Source organism: Staurois parvus, unplaced genomic scaffold (assembly GCF_062004578.1).
Source record: "Staurois parvus isolate SC_StPar_1 unplaced genomic scaffold, SC_StPar_1.0 ptg002753l, whole genome shotgun sequence".
Lineage (NCBI taxonomy): Eukaryota > Metazoa > Chordata > Amphibia > Anura > Ranidae > Staurois > Staurois parvus.
In genome coordinates this window covers 3,974,812-3,987,577 of record NW_028320549.1, presented here as the reverse complement: position 1 = coordinate 3,987,577, position 12,766 = coordinate 3,974,812, and the positions used below count along the sequence as shown (strand labels likewise).

Here is a 12,766-nt window from a genome sequence, read left to right as displayed (position 1 = left end):
TCAAATTTGGGTACCCGCTCCTCAAAGGTGCCAATCTTTAATGGGGAGCGGGGGAGCAGTCCTTAAAGCAGAACTTCCCCTTTTGGGTGGGGTTCCGCTTTACGTTTTTTGGGATTTAAGGAAAGTATTTGATTTTGGTTTGTGTCTTGTATTTAGTCAGGTCCATAAATATTGGGACATCGACACAATTCTAACATTTTTGGCTCTATACACCACCACAATGGCTTTGAAATGAAACAAACAAGATGTGCTTTAACTGCAGACTGTCAGCTTTAATTTGAGGGTATTTACATCCAAATCAAGTGAACGGTGTAGGCATTACAACAGTTTGCATATGTGCCTCCCACTTGTTAAGGGACCAAAAGTAATGGGACAGAATAATCATAAATCAAACTTTCACTTTTTAATACTTGGTTGCAAATCCTTTGCAGTCCATTACAGCCTGAAGTCTGGAACGCATAGACATCACCTGACGCTGGGTTTCATCCCTGGTGATGCTCTGCCAGGCCTCTACTGCAACTGTCTTCAGTTCCTGCTTGTTCTTGGGGCAGTTTTGTCTTCAGCAAGTGAAATGCATGCTCAATCGGATTCAGGTCAGGTGATTGACTTGGCCATTGCATAACATTCCACTTCTTTCCCTTTAAAAAAACTCTTTGGTTGCTTTTGCAGTATGCTTTGGGTCATTGTCCATCTGTACTGTGAAGCGGCGTCCAATGAGTTGTGAAGCATTTGGCTGAATATGAGCAGATAATATTGCCCGAACACTTCAGAATTCATCCTGCTGCTTTTGTCAGCAGTCACATCATCAATAAATACAAGAGAAGCAGTTCCATTGGCAGCCATACATGCCCACGCCATGACACTACCACCACCATGCTTCACTGATGAGGTGGTATGCTTAGGATCATGAGCAGTTCCTTTCCTTCTCCATACTCTTCTCTTCCCATCACTCTGGTACAAGTTGATCTCGGTCTCATCTGTCCATAGGATGTTGTTCCAGAACTGTGAAGGCTTTTTTAAATGTCGATTGGCAAACTCTAATCTGGCCTTCCTGTTTCCAGGTCCCCTTGCATGACAAACCACTAGGAGTATTGAGAAGGACAGAGCTTGTTAAAGCTCAAAACATCCAGTAGGAAAGAGTCCTAAAAATTACACATCACAACAAAACCCTGTGAGGAGGTGTATGACAGCCTCAGCCTGGGCTCCAAGTAGGCCATGGCCTTAACGGGTTTCACTCTCAAGCCCCTGGAGCTTAATCATGGGAAATGCTGTGGGAGCGTGTTGGAGAATGGAGGCACTTTACATGTGACAGCTCTTACAGCCCCTTTATAAATAATCAATGATTCTTCTTCCAACAGCCCCTTATTATTTAATTTGACCTCATATCATATTTTCTCAGCAAGATCAATTATAAATGATCTTATCAAAAAAATTAAAACCTCAAGGATTATTCACACCAGATGCGGTGGATTATGTTACGCAGCTGTTCCAGAGCAGTCACACCGCAGCACCGTAAGACAAACCAAAATGTCTTGTGCCTGGTGTGGCCGGTTTACACCACTGAATTGTGTGCTGAAAATAAAAGTACTGCATGCAGCACAGGTCACTGCATGCCAGCTGGTAGAACTCACACAGTGACATTTCAATAAACTTCACTTAAACCAAAAGTAAACAGTGCAATGCGCCAGTATCAGCTCATCAACACTGCACTGGTTTGGCCGGGCAGCACTGCACGACAGCCACTGCGTTGCAATGCGGCAGCTGGTAGGAATGAGCACTAAAAGGAGAAAAGTGATAGAGCAGGAAAAACTATATGACGGTGCAAAGGAACTGATCAAAAACGTAAAACTACTGAAAGCCAGTCTAAAAGTTGTTTTTCATATTTTTCTTCACTGGCTAGAATATTCCCCAAAACCCAGACTACTGTCTGCTGGGACTGTGAGGGCTGCAGGGTTCCATAGTGTGTTTCAGACTGTTTCTAACAGTTCAGAAACACCTGCTAATTGTTTACATTAGAGGTTTGGTAGGTCACCAAGGTTCTGTTGTAGTAGAAATAATAGCTAATATTTCAGTGAAATTGAAAACCATTTTCTCCCCAATGCTTGTAGACACAGAGATGAATGAGGGTTTGTTTGTGCATTTCCTACTTCTTCCAAATAAGTAAATACTTTAATCCTGCATAGTCTGGGCACAGTTTCAGTTTAAAAATCAGATGCACTCCTGTAGCCAGTGGAAAATGCATACATCTTGCTGGAGACAAGTAAAGCTACATTACTGCAGCTATAAAGTTTTAGAAAATAATTCATAGCAATGTTCAATACTCATACTAGACTTCTTGACCGTGTAAAACTGTCATGTTGTAACTGAGCAGACCTTGTCTCTTGTTGCTGTATTTGGGGTGTACACACCTAAGTACAGCAATTTACCTGGTTAGCTCAGAAAACACACTGTTTCCTGCATGAAATGTACCTATAACCAAGTTGTAATGGGAGGCGAGTTCATTGTTCAGAACTAACACAACACAGTTGTGCAAAATCCTGTTTGATAAATGATGCATCTTTGGAAGCTATGATCTGTCTGATGTTCATGCATGGACTGGGCATTTGGTTTGTTGCATGTGATTATACTTTGTTCCTCCACAGTGCCCAATATTTTTTTACAAATAAACTTCACACTGTTCACATGTATAGAAAAAAAGGGTAGCAGACTAATGGAACCTGGAGCATAAGTGGGATCATTGGGGCTGATTTACAAATGTATCTATAGGAACACTCAGACAAAGCCAGGAACCTGGTCTGTATGGGTAATTGTCCCAGTGGTCTTTGCTGACCCTACTGTTTGTCCAGACCAACTGTTTTGGTGGCTATCGGCGAGAGCTCCACATCTGTTTTCATAAACCCACCAAAAATTAAGCCTAGTTCTGAAAAACTGCATCAAATGTGTTTCTCCCACAGGCACCAATCATATTGTTTCATCATCCAGTTCCACTTTAGTCCCATTTGTAAATTTCATGTTGTCTTCCTTCCACTTTATTAACCTGTAGCTGAAAGGAGAAAAACAGTGCAGAGTATGGGCAGCACAAGGGCCTTTCTGTGATAGTATGGGCAGCACAAGGGCCTTTCTGTGATAAACCAGACCCCAAAAATTATAATTTATTACAGGAAATATGGAGCTGGTGGTTTGATTGCTCCTTCAAAAAAAATATAAAAAAGGCCATTTGCCATGCCAACTTGCTGCTCCAGTGACTTCAGTACTTTTAATTACTGACTGAGAACAAGCATGCAGATCATAACGTTTGACACAAATGGCTGTATGCTTGTTCTGTGCATCAGAAGGTATTGAAACTGTGAGACAACCAGGGAACTAGCGTGTCTATTTCAGGACTTTTTCTAAGTAAATCTGTACAGTTTGCAGTCGTAGAATGCATTAAGGTAAAAAAACAAACTAACTTTTTCAACCATTTGAAAGAATAACTCACATTAAATGTTTCAGTGTTCTTATTCGCAGGGGACAAAGTGTATGTACTACTTTGTCCCATGTTCCTACTTGCTTTGTATGCCTAGCTATGAGGTCAAACAGGGCACCCCCCTTTCCCTAATCGCTGTCTAACAATGTAGCCAGCAAGAGGGTGGCTGCTTAATAATCGACGCTTGCCTTGGCTCCAAACACCTGCCCAAGACAAGTGGCAGCAAGAGAAATGCAGAGGCACAGGAACCCCCCCCCCCCAAAAAAAAAAAAAATGAAAATCAATCCTTTTCCTGCTTCTAGACAAGGGACCAACTCCTTGCTAGGTATGTTGTCAGACAGCGGCAAGGGGAGGGGTGGGGCAGTCCTGTCCAACCTTGTAACTAGATCTACAAAGCATATACAGTAATATAAAAACATATTTCCCCCTTCCTGTGTTTTTTTGTTTTTTTTTTAAATATTTGTCACATTCAAATGATCAAACAAATTGTATTAAGGGAAAAAAAAGCTGCCCAAACCTTCCTGGCCCTGTGTGAAAAAGTAATTGCCCCCTAAATCCTGCTGCTGCACTTGAGGTCACAAACTGATGGCTGGACATTCTCCTTCAGGATTTTTTGGTAGAACTCAGAATTCATGGTTCCACCAATTATGAAACGTGATTCAGGTCCTGAAACTGCGAAGCAGCTCCAGACCATCACACTACCACCACCATGTTTGACTGTTAGTATAATGTTCTTTCTATGAATGCTGTTCGTTTTAAACCAGATGTAATGAGACACTCGCCTTCCAAAAAGTTCAACTTTTGTCTCATTAGTCCACAGAATATTTGCCCAAAAATCTTGGGGATAATCAAGAGTTTTTTTGCAAATGTGAGATGAACCTTTGTGTTCTTTTTGGTCAGCAGTGGCTTTCTCCTTGGAACTGTCCCATGGAGGCCATTTTTGCCCAGTCTGTTTCATATTGTGGAATCATGAACATTGACCTTAACTGAGGCAAGTGAGGCCTGCAGTTCTTTAGATGTTCTGGGTTCTTTTATGACTTCCTGGATGAGTCCTTGTTGAGTAATTTTGGTAGGCTGCCATTCTGGAAGGTTCACCACTGTTTCAAGTTTTTCCATTTGTGGATAATGGCTCTCACTGTGAGTTGCTGGAGTCCTAAAGCCTTAGAGCAGGGGTAGGCAACCTGTGGCTCTCCAGCTGTTGCAGGACTACAAGTTCCATCATGCCTCTGCAAGTCATAGCTGTAACTGTCAGTTTTGTAATGTTGCAATGCCTCATGGGAAATGTAGTTCCACAACAGCTAGAAAGCCACAGGTTGCCTACCCCTGCCTTAGAGAAATGGCTCTGTAACCTTTTCCAGACTGATATGTATCAATTACTTTGTTTCTCATTTGTTCTTGAATTTCTTTAGATTGCAGCATAATGTGTTGCTTTTCGAGATCTTTTAGCGTGCTGCACTTTGTCAAACAGCTTCTGTTTAAAGGATAAGTTTACCTTTGGAACATGTTTCACCAACGGGTGAAACATGTAACATGTTCCCACAGCCGCTGCCCCCCTCACTCTGACAGACAGTATGGGAAAACATCTCCCCGTACCATCTGTCAGATTTGAAAACAATGGGGCTTTGCCCACACAGCTCCATTACTCCGTGTTCTGTGAATGAGTGCCTACAAGTCCCGAAAGCCTTAGCAGCTATGGGTGTAGTTTTCAATGAACTATCACAGTGCTGTGGAGGACTGTGGTGCTTCATTGAGGCTTCCTGTCAGTATATTTGCTTGGCCGTACATCTTGTACAACAAGCAGATATTCTGACAGGTCTGTAGGAGACTGGCATGGCATCACCGATCTACTGCGCGCTGGTGCAATGCTTTTACAGGCTCCTTTGGACAAAAATAATAAATGCACATTTTTTTTTTTACTTCCAAAAAAAATGTGCATTTATTATTTTTGTCCAAAAGGTGAATTTATCCTTGAAGTGATTTCTTGATTCAACAGGTCTGGCAGTAATTGGGTGTGGCAAGTGCAATTTAACTCGGCTTTCCAAAAAATGTGCTTAATTACAGTTCATTCGTGATTTAGCAAGAGGGGGCAATTACTTTTTCAGATGGGGCAAGGCAGATTTGGACAGCTTTTTTTTCCCTTTGTAAATAAAATAATTTAAAACTGCATTTTGTATTTACTTGTGTTATCTTTGTGTAATATTAAAATTTGTTGATTTTAATCATTTAACTGACAAATATGCAAAAAAAAAAAACAAATCAGGGGCAAATACTTTTTCACAGCACTGTAGCAACAGGAGGAAAAGTATTACATGTACTTTTGTTTTGGCGTTCTCTCCCCCAGGAAACAAAACAATCAAAATGAGAGTTTTCCTCTGAGTTTTACCAATTGTAAGCTGCCAAATCCCTGTTTCTTAGTGGCATATCTGGAGAAAGATGTATTGGACAGAAGGTATTCTTAAGTTTCTATTTTAAAAAGAACTCCATAAGCATTTACATTAATATTACCAAATCCAACTGTACTGGAGTTTTTGAACACTGACCCTTTTGGGGGGAGAATTTGGTTGGGGTGATTGCACAACTGTACAAGTATGAAAGAAAAACATAAAACTGGAGTTCGATGTGGCTATTCCAACTCCATATGGCTACATGTCTGTCTGAATTAGGGAAATATAATAAATAAACGTTCACCTTCTATGACCCTAGAGATGGTTTGTTTCATCATCATGTAGATGGAGGGAGACCATAGTACATGCTTTGCTGACTCCAGCTGATCTTAAGGTGGGGTGAGAACAGACACCATATTTTGTGTGGCTGGCTTAAGGGAGCAGCTCAACTGCATATTTGATGTTATCCCTGGTTCAAAAGTAGAGACTGTATTGTTAATAGTATACATTTATAGAAATTTAGAGATCTGCCCTTAAAACCTATTGAAGTGTCTGTTTAATTATTTTGTCATTCACCTATTTTATTAGTATGAATCCCTTTAATGGAGAAATTCAGCAAAATCATTTTCCTTCTGTGGAAGGAGTGCAGTGCTTACCTCCGATTTGATGATGCCCCATGCTAAAGCCTGCTTCAGTGTGCCAAACGAGTTCTCCTAATAAAACCCTGCCACCTAGACCCAGCACCCCACAGTATTATAACTGGATGCTCTATAGGACAATAGATGGCTGAGGGCACAAGCTAAGAACTGCACCCCCCTCCAGTGATCTTAGAAAATTGCTAACCATACTTCCTGTAATTTTCCTTTCCTGGAGGCTCATCATGTCAGCCTACCATTGGGGTTTGTCGCTAAACGAGGAATATCCAGGATGACACTACAGGAATATGGAAAATTCTTATCATAATTTTCCATTCATGGAGGCTCATCATGTCAGCCTACCGTTTAGTTTTGGCTCCACCCCAATGGTAAGCCAAGAAAGGATGTTGCCGCACTCCCTTGCTAAACACAGATGATCTTCTTTCCTTTAACCATCAAAGTAGAATTTCAGCCATTTGTTTTCCTGGTGCCAATATGGCAGCATACATAAGGTAGTTGCTGTGCCTACTGCCAACCCACAGCACACATTAATATCTTGTAATCCAAGTATCTTCCGTCACTTAATTCCTTCTTTCATTCTAAAAAATTGTGTTCAACAAACTCTCCCCCTTTGTAGTTATTTACTATATTTCCACTGCCATGCTACTGCTGGAAAACTGTAGCAACATGTATAATAATTTTCCTTTCCTGGCACCAAATAATGGCAGCATTGTTTCATCCATCCATCATGTTCCATCTATGAAAGATTAGAGGGACAGTTTCATACTTTTAGATTTCCTTGGTTGGAGAGACTAGCAGTAGTAAGCTGCCATTATATGAGCAAAGGAAACTTGCAGCAAGCACTGATACAATGTTCTCATTTATTTGTAAAATTCTAGAAGGGTGGCATCCTTTGTCAGGATTACTACTATTCTCTGGAGCTACACTGGGTTAAATGTCTTACCCCTTCCAGTGCCGGTAATACAGCAGAAATAAGGACATTGAGGAGATTTACAACTGGAGTATAAAATCTGGTGCAGCTGTGCATGGCAGCCAATCAGCTTCTAACTTCAGCTTTTTCAATTAAGCTTTGACAATAAAACCTGGAAGCTGATTGGTTTCTTTGCACAGCTGCACCAGATTTTGCACTCACCAGTGTTAGTAATTCAACCCCACTGTATCAGACGCAGCAGAGAAGTTCTCATAATTATCCACTCAGTCTTTTTATTGATGTGCTTCCTCTTCAAATTATTCTCATTTCTTGTCCTTATGACATGATAGGAAGTGAGTAAAAATCTCCCCAGTAAGGGCATAGGCAGCAGTTAATTAAAAAAAAAAAAAAGTTTTAACCCTTTTCCACTGTTTACAAAACCTAAGTTTTGCCTGGAGTTCTACTTTAATAGTCTAACCTGCAATTAGATGTGTGGCCAGGCTCAGCAGCTCTAAGAAGACATTACTAGGCTTTTTTCATCAGTGTACAAAATGCTGCTTAGAAGGGACTTTGGCATGTGATAGCATTGCATGGCACCCCAACCCACTCACACCAGATTCTAGAAGCTCCTACAATACCTCATTTGTTCTGATGCAAAACTTAATTTGCTTGCTTCCTTGGTAACGTACAATCATTATGTAACATGACTTTTTTTGATTGGACTATAAAATGTATTTTTCCTTTAATAAAAATATTTTATTTTGTAATGCAAACAGTAACACTGTATTTTCTACAACCAGAAAAAAAAATTACTTAAAAAGCAGAACTACACTGCCTCTGAGCAACACAAACTAAAAACACTGTTTCATTAATTTTTTAATATTCAAAGCAAACTCCTCCATCCATCCATATCTCTATGCTTTAGTTTACTGAGAAATCACTTTGAAAAACACCTAGCATTTTTGGCTGCAGCCATCTTGAATAAGGGCAGTAGCATTCCTGGAATCCATATTCCCTTAGCTTAGGCATGCAGGCAGGAGGATGTGCTTAGCTAAGAAAACGCCTCCTGAAGACACCTGAAATGTATAACATCATTTGCCTGAACATAGAAACCTATCTATTTACTAATGGTAGCAGCATAAGAATTACAAAAATGCAGTGTTGATTGGGAGAGTGAAGGTCCGCTTTAAGGTGGATTTCCAGAAAAACTGAATGTCCTCTGTTGGTGTTTAACCTTCCATTCAATACAGGTGATCCCTTCTCCCATACATTGCTCCTGACCTCTGACCTGTCATTTCCAGATTCATTTGCAGCCCCATCTTCTGGTTAGACCTGGTACTACTATGTGATCTTACAATGAGAGGCTCCATGGGAACCACTCTGTTGATTTGGATTTCAGTTAAAAATTATTGGAAACGGGAAGGTTAGAGGAGAAGTCCTGGTCTATTAGGAGGGGCCCCAGACAAATAGGGAAAATTTTTTTCTCTGGGAAAACTCTTTTAAAGGAAACCTGTACCAAGAGGAAAAACAGGAGCTGTCGTTACCACTAGTGGTCCTGCTGTCTCCTCCTTCAGTATCTTGTTATGGACCCTGAAATGAGCATACAAATGAGGACTCACATGGCCCCTGTACTGCAGGAAGGAGGCATTTGTTTTTGTACCTGTATCCACGGTGTGCAGGCTGTCTATGGATATGAATGCAGCAGCTGCATGACCACATACCCCATGTCAAACTTTGACAGGGATGCATGGGGTCTACAACACCAAATGCAGATGCTTTTTTGCAGCAGATGAATTTTGCATTTCTATACATTAAAGGAACATGAGAGTTGTTTGAAACAGGTGAAACTGCAGGTTAAATGCACCTGTCAGTGAATTCTGAATTCATCCACCATGCAGCGCTTAAAAATGAACATATATATCTTCAATAAATCTCTATATAAAGTCTCTATTATGATGATTCAAGGAATAATTCAGTATTCCACACTATTACAGATAGGTGATAAACCGTGACAGTCTCTCTGATATTCTTAATTAAAATATGGTGACTTCCGTGAGAAAATATAGCTGTAGAGTGCACTAACAGATAGCGCTTAATATTGCACATGTAATAGATGGTATTAGATCATCTAAGTTTAGACATCCAGAACCCCAATCTGCTGGTGAAGAACGCCTCTAGAGATTATGGTATTTCAACCAATATATCCAGGTAATGCAATTCCCATCCACCAGGGGGAGCCAGCGGTCTGAATATCATCCAGGATCCAGGGCTCAAAAATTTTTTTCACCAGCAGATTGGGGTTCTGGATGTCTAAACTTAGATGATCTAATACCATCTATTACATGCGCAATATTAAGCGCTATCTGGTTAGTGCACTCTACAGCTATATTTTCTCACGGAAGTCACCATATTTTAATTAAGAATATCAGAGAGACTGTCACGGTTTATCACCTATCTGTAATAGTGTGGAATACTGAATTATTCCTTGAATCATCATAATAGAGACTTTATATAGAGATTTGTTGAAGATATATATGTTCATTTTTAAGCGCTGCATGGTGCATGAATTTTGAGTGATATTGAAGGTTTTTGAGGTGATTATCTTTCATGCCAGATGCTCCTGTCACATAGATCTAGCGCTCGTTTTTTTCCTTTGATATTTTCAAAGTGAATTCTGAATGATCTCAGAAGTAAAATCAGAAAACAGCACTAAATCCCAATATAAAATAAATACAATAACATAAAACATAAAGAACAATTTGTGATATATAAAAGTTAATTTACAAATAAAAGTGAGATACAAAGTCCTTTCACAATCCCTATAGTATTAAAGGTCCCAAAAAGTGAAAAACGTGAAATAAAAAAAAATCCAGCTTGTCCCCTGACATTTTTTTTTTTGCTGAAACGCATTGGGCGTGGCCATAACGTGACATGATCTGACACGCCCGCCGACCAAAGCCTGGTACAGTTTCAGCCTGCTACTTTTGGAAGTTAATGTGCTTTGTGCAGTTTTGGAGTTTGCTTTTGATGTGACATGTATACTGTTACTTAGTGACTGTGCATATACAGTTGTGTTCAAAATAATAGCAGTCAGACATCACTAACCTGATCAATCACTGTTTTTGGTAGAAATGATATTTCTACATGGCAAATAATTTACTAGCAGGTGTAGTAGAGTAATATAAATCCAACAGAACCAACATTCATGACATGCATGCTGCTGATTCTGTGTAATTGAATCACTAATTGAAAGGGGCATGTTCAAAATAATAGCAGTGTGGAGTTCTATTAGTGAGGTCATTCATTCTTTGATAAACAGGTGGCAATTATTGCCCTTATTTAAGGAAGGAAGGCAGCAAATGTTGCACATGCTGGTTACAATGCATTTCTCTCTGAAATTCTGAGGAAAATGGGTCGTTCAGAAGAACAGCGTACCTTGATTAAAAAGTTGATTGGAGAGGGGAAAACATATAAAGAAGTGCAGAAAATGATAGACTGCTCAGCTAAAATGATCGCAAATGCTTTAAAATGGCAACCAAAACCTGAAAGACATGGAAGAAAGCAAAAAACTACCATTCAAATGGATAGAAGAATATCCAAAAGGGCAAGGACTCAGCCAACAATCAGCTCCAGGAAGATCAAAGAAGGTGTAAAGTTCCCTGTGAGTACTGTTACAATTAGAAGACGCCTATGTGAAGCCAAGCTATCTGCAAGAAGCCCCTGCAAAGTCCCACTGTTGAAAAAAAGATGTGCTGAAGAGGTTACAATTTGCCAAAGAGCACATTGACTGGCCTAAAGAGATATGGCGCAACATTTTGTGGACTGATGAAAGTAAGATTGTTCTTTTTGGGTCTAGTGGCCAGAGACAGTTTGTCTGGGGATGTTTCTCATACTACGGTGTTGGGCCTATTTATCGCATACCAGGGATCATGGATCAGTTTGAATACATCAGAATACTTGAAGAGGTCATGCTGCCTTATGCTGAAGAGGAAATGCCCTTGAAATGGGTGTTCCAACAAGACAACAACCCCAAACACACCAGTAAACGTGCAACATCTTGGTTTCAGACCAACAAGATTGACGTTATGGAGTGGCCAGCCCAATCCCCGGATCTTAATCCAATAGAAAACTTGTGGGGTGACATCAAAAATGCAGTTTCTGAGGCAAAACCAAGAAATAGAGAAGAACTGTGGAATGTAGTCCAATCATCCTGGGCTGGAATACCTGTTCACAGGGGCCAGAAGTTGGTTGACTCCATGCAACACAGATGTACAGCAGTTCTCAGAAACAGTGCTTATACAACTAAATATTAAGTGATTCAAAGGAAAGCAAAATCTTCAAACATTTTTCAGTTTATATAGTGAATGTTTGAGTTTGTAAAGAAGAATACAAACACTGCTTTTTTTTTTGAACAGTCTAATATTCACTTTTCTTCAATATTTTTAGAGGAACAACACAAATTTGATCTTCATGTTTTGATTTGGAATAGAATGTGTAGTGTTCCCAATGCATTTGTGTGTATGGAAATAAAAGCTATTAGAAGGATTTTGAGCTTTATTCACTTTTTTCAACACACTTCTATTTTGAACACAACTGTATATATTTAAACTGGTGTCTCTTAGTGGTTTTTACATACTACACTATGGGATTTTTATCTTTCCCAAACTTCTAATGCTGGCAGAGATTCCAATGGCGGACGTACCTTATGCCTGAAGAATTGTGGTTAAAGGATATGTCTAAGCGCTTTTGGCCATTTACATTCTAATAGTCCACATTGTCTGGTAAGAGGCTCCCGAAATGGTGTCACTTAGTGGTGGATGCACGTTCTTTCTATCAGGAAGTTGGAGTGTGGGGACACCTTCAGTATTATAAGGATTGTGAAAGCACTTTTTCTTGATTTCACATTTTACTTTTTTGGGACCTTTAGTACTATGGATTATGAAAAGACTTTCTTTGTATCTCACATGTTTTTTTCACTTTTTTTGTGATTTAACTTTTATATATCATGAATTATGTTATTGTATTTATTTTATATTTGGATTTCGTGCTGCTTTCTGATTTTATGTTTATCTATTGGTATCACAAATGCATTTCTACTTCTTGTGTTGAGGCCATCAACACAAGCCCATAGCACATTTCTACAGGCCCCTAAGAAGTCAGAACCTCTGATCTACATACTTGTTTTGGACAGAGACTCTGGTTATTGAAGCCACTGCAGCATGACAGCCAGGCAACTAGAATTTCCAGAAGGAGGTGACAGCATTGGCAGCCCATAAATTTTCAATACAGGATCTGTTGAAATGCTGTATTAAAACACACACCGCATACTCAGACATGAAAGGTGCCCCCG

At 39.8% G+C, this 12,766-nt stretch overlaps 1 protein-coding gene across 3 annotated transcripts in view; it reads right to left on the bottom strand.

Moving 5' to 3' along the window:
* Positions 1–251: 251 nt before the first annotated feature.
* The window catches only part of LOC149429328 (coiled-coil and C2 domain-containing protein 1B-like), a 42,772-nt gene continuing 30,257 nt past the window's right edge, over positions 252–12,766 (bottom strand). For 2 of the 3 annotated variants that reach the window (XM_089666584.1, XM_089666583.1), the window contains one exon: positions 252–3,043. In XM_089666584.1, the coding sequence (XP_089522710.1) occupies positions 2,990–3,043 (54 nt within the window). In that variant the 3' untranslated portion in view covers positions 252–2,989. The remainder of the gene's footprint in view (positions 3,044–12,766) is intronic. The other variant, XM_089666586.1, reaches the window with a different exon arrangement.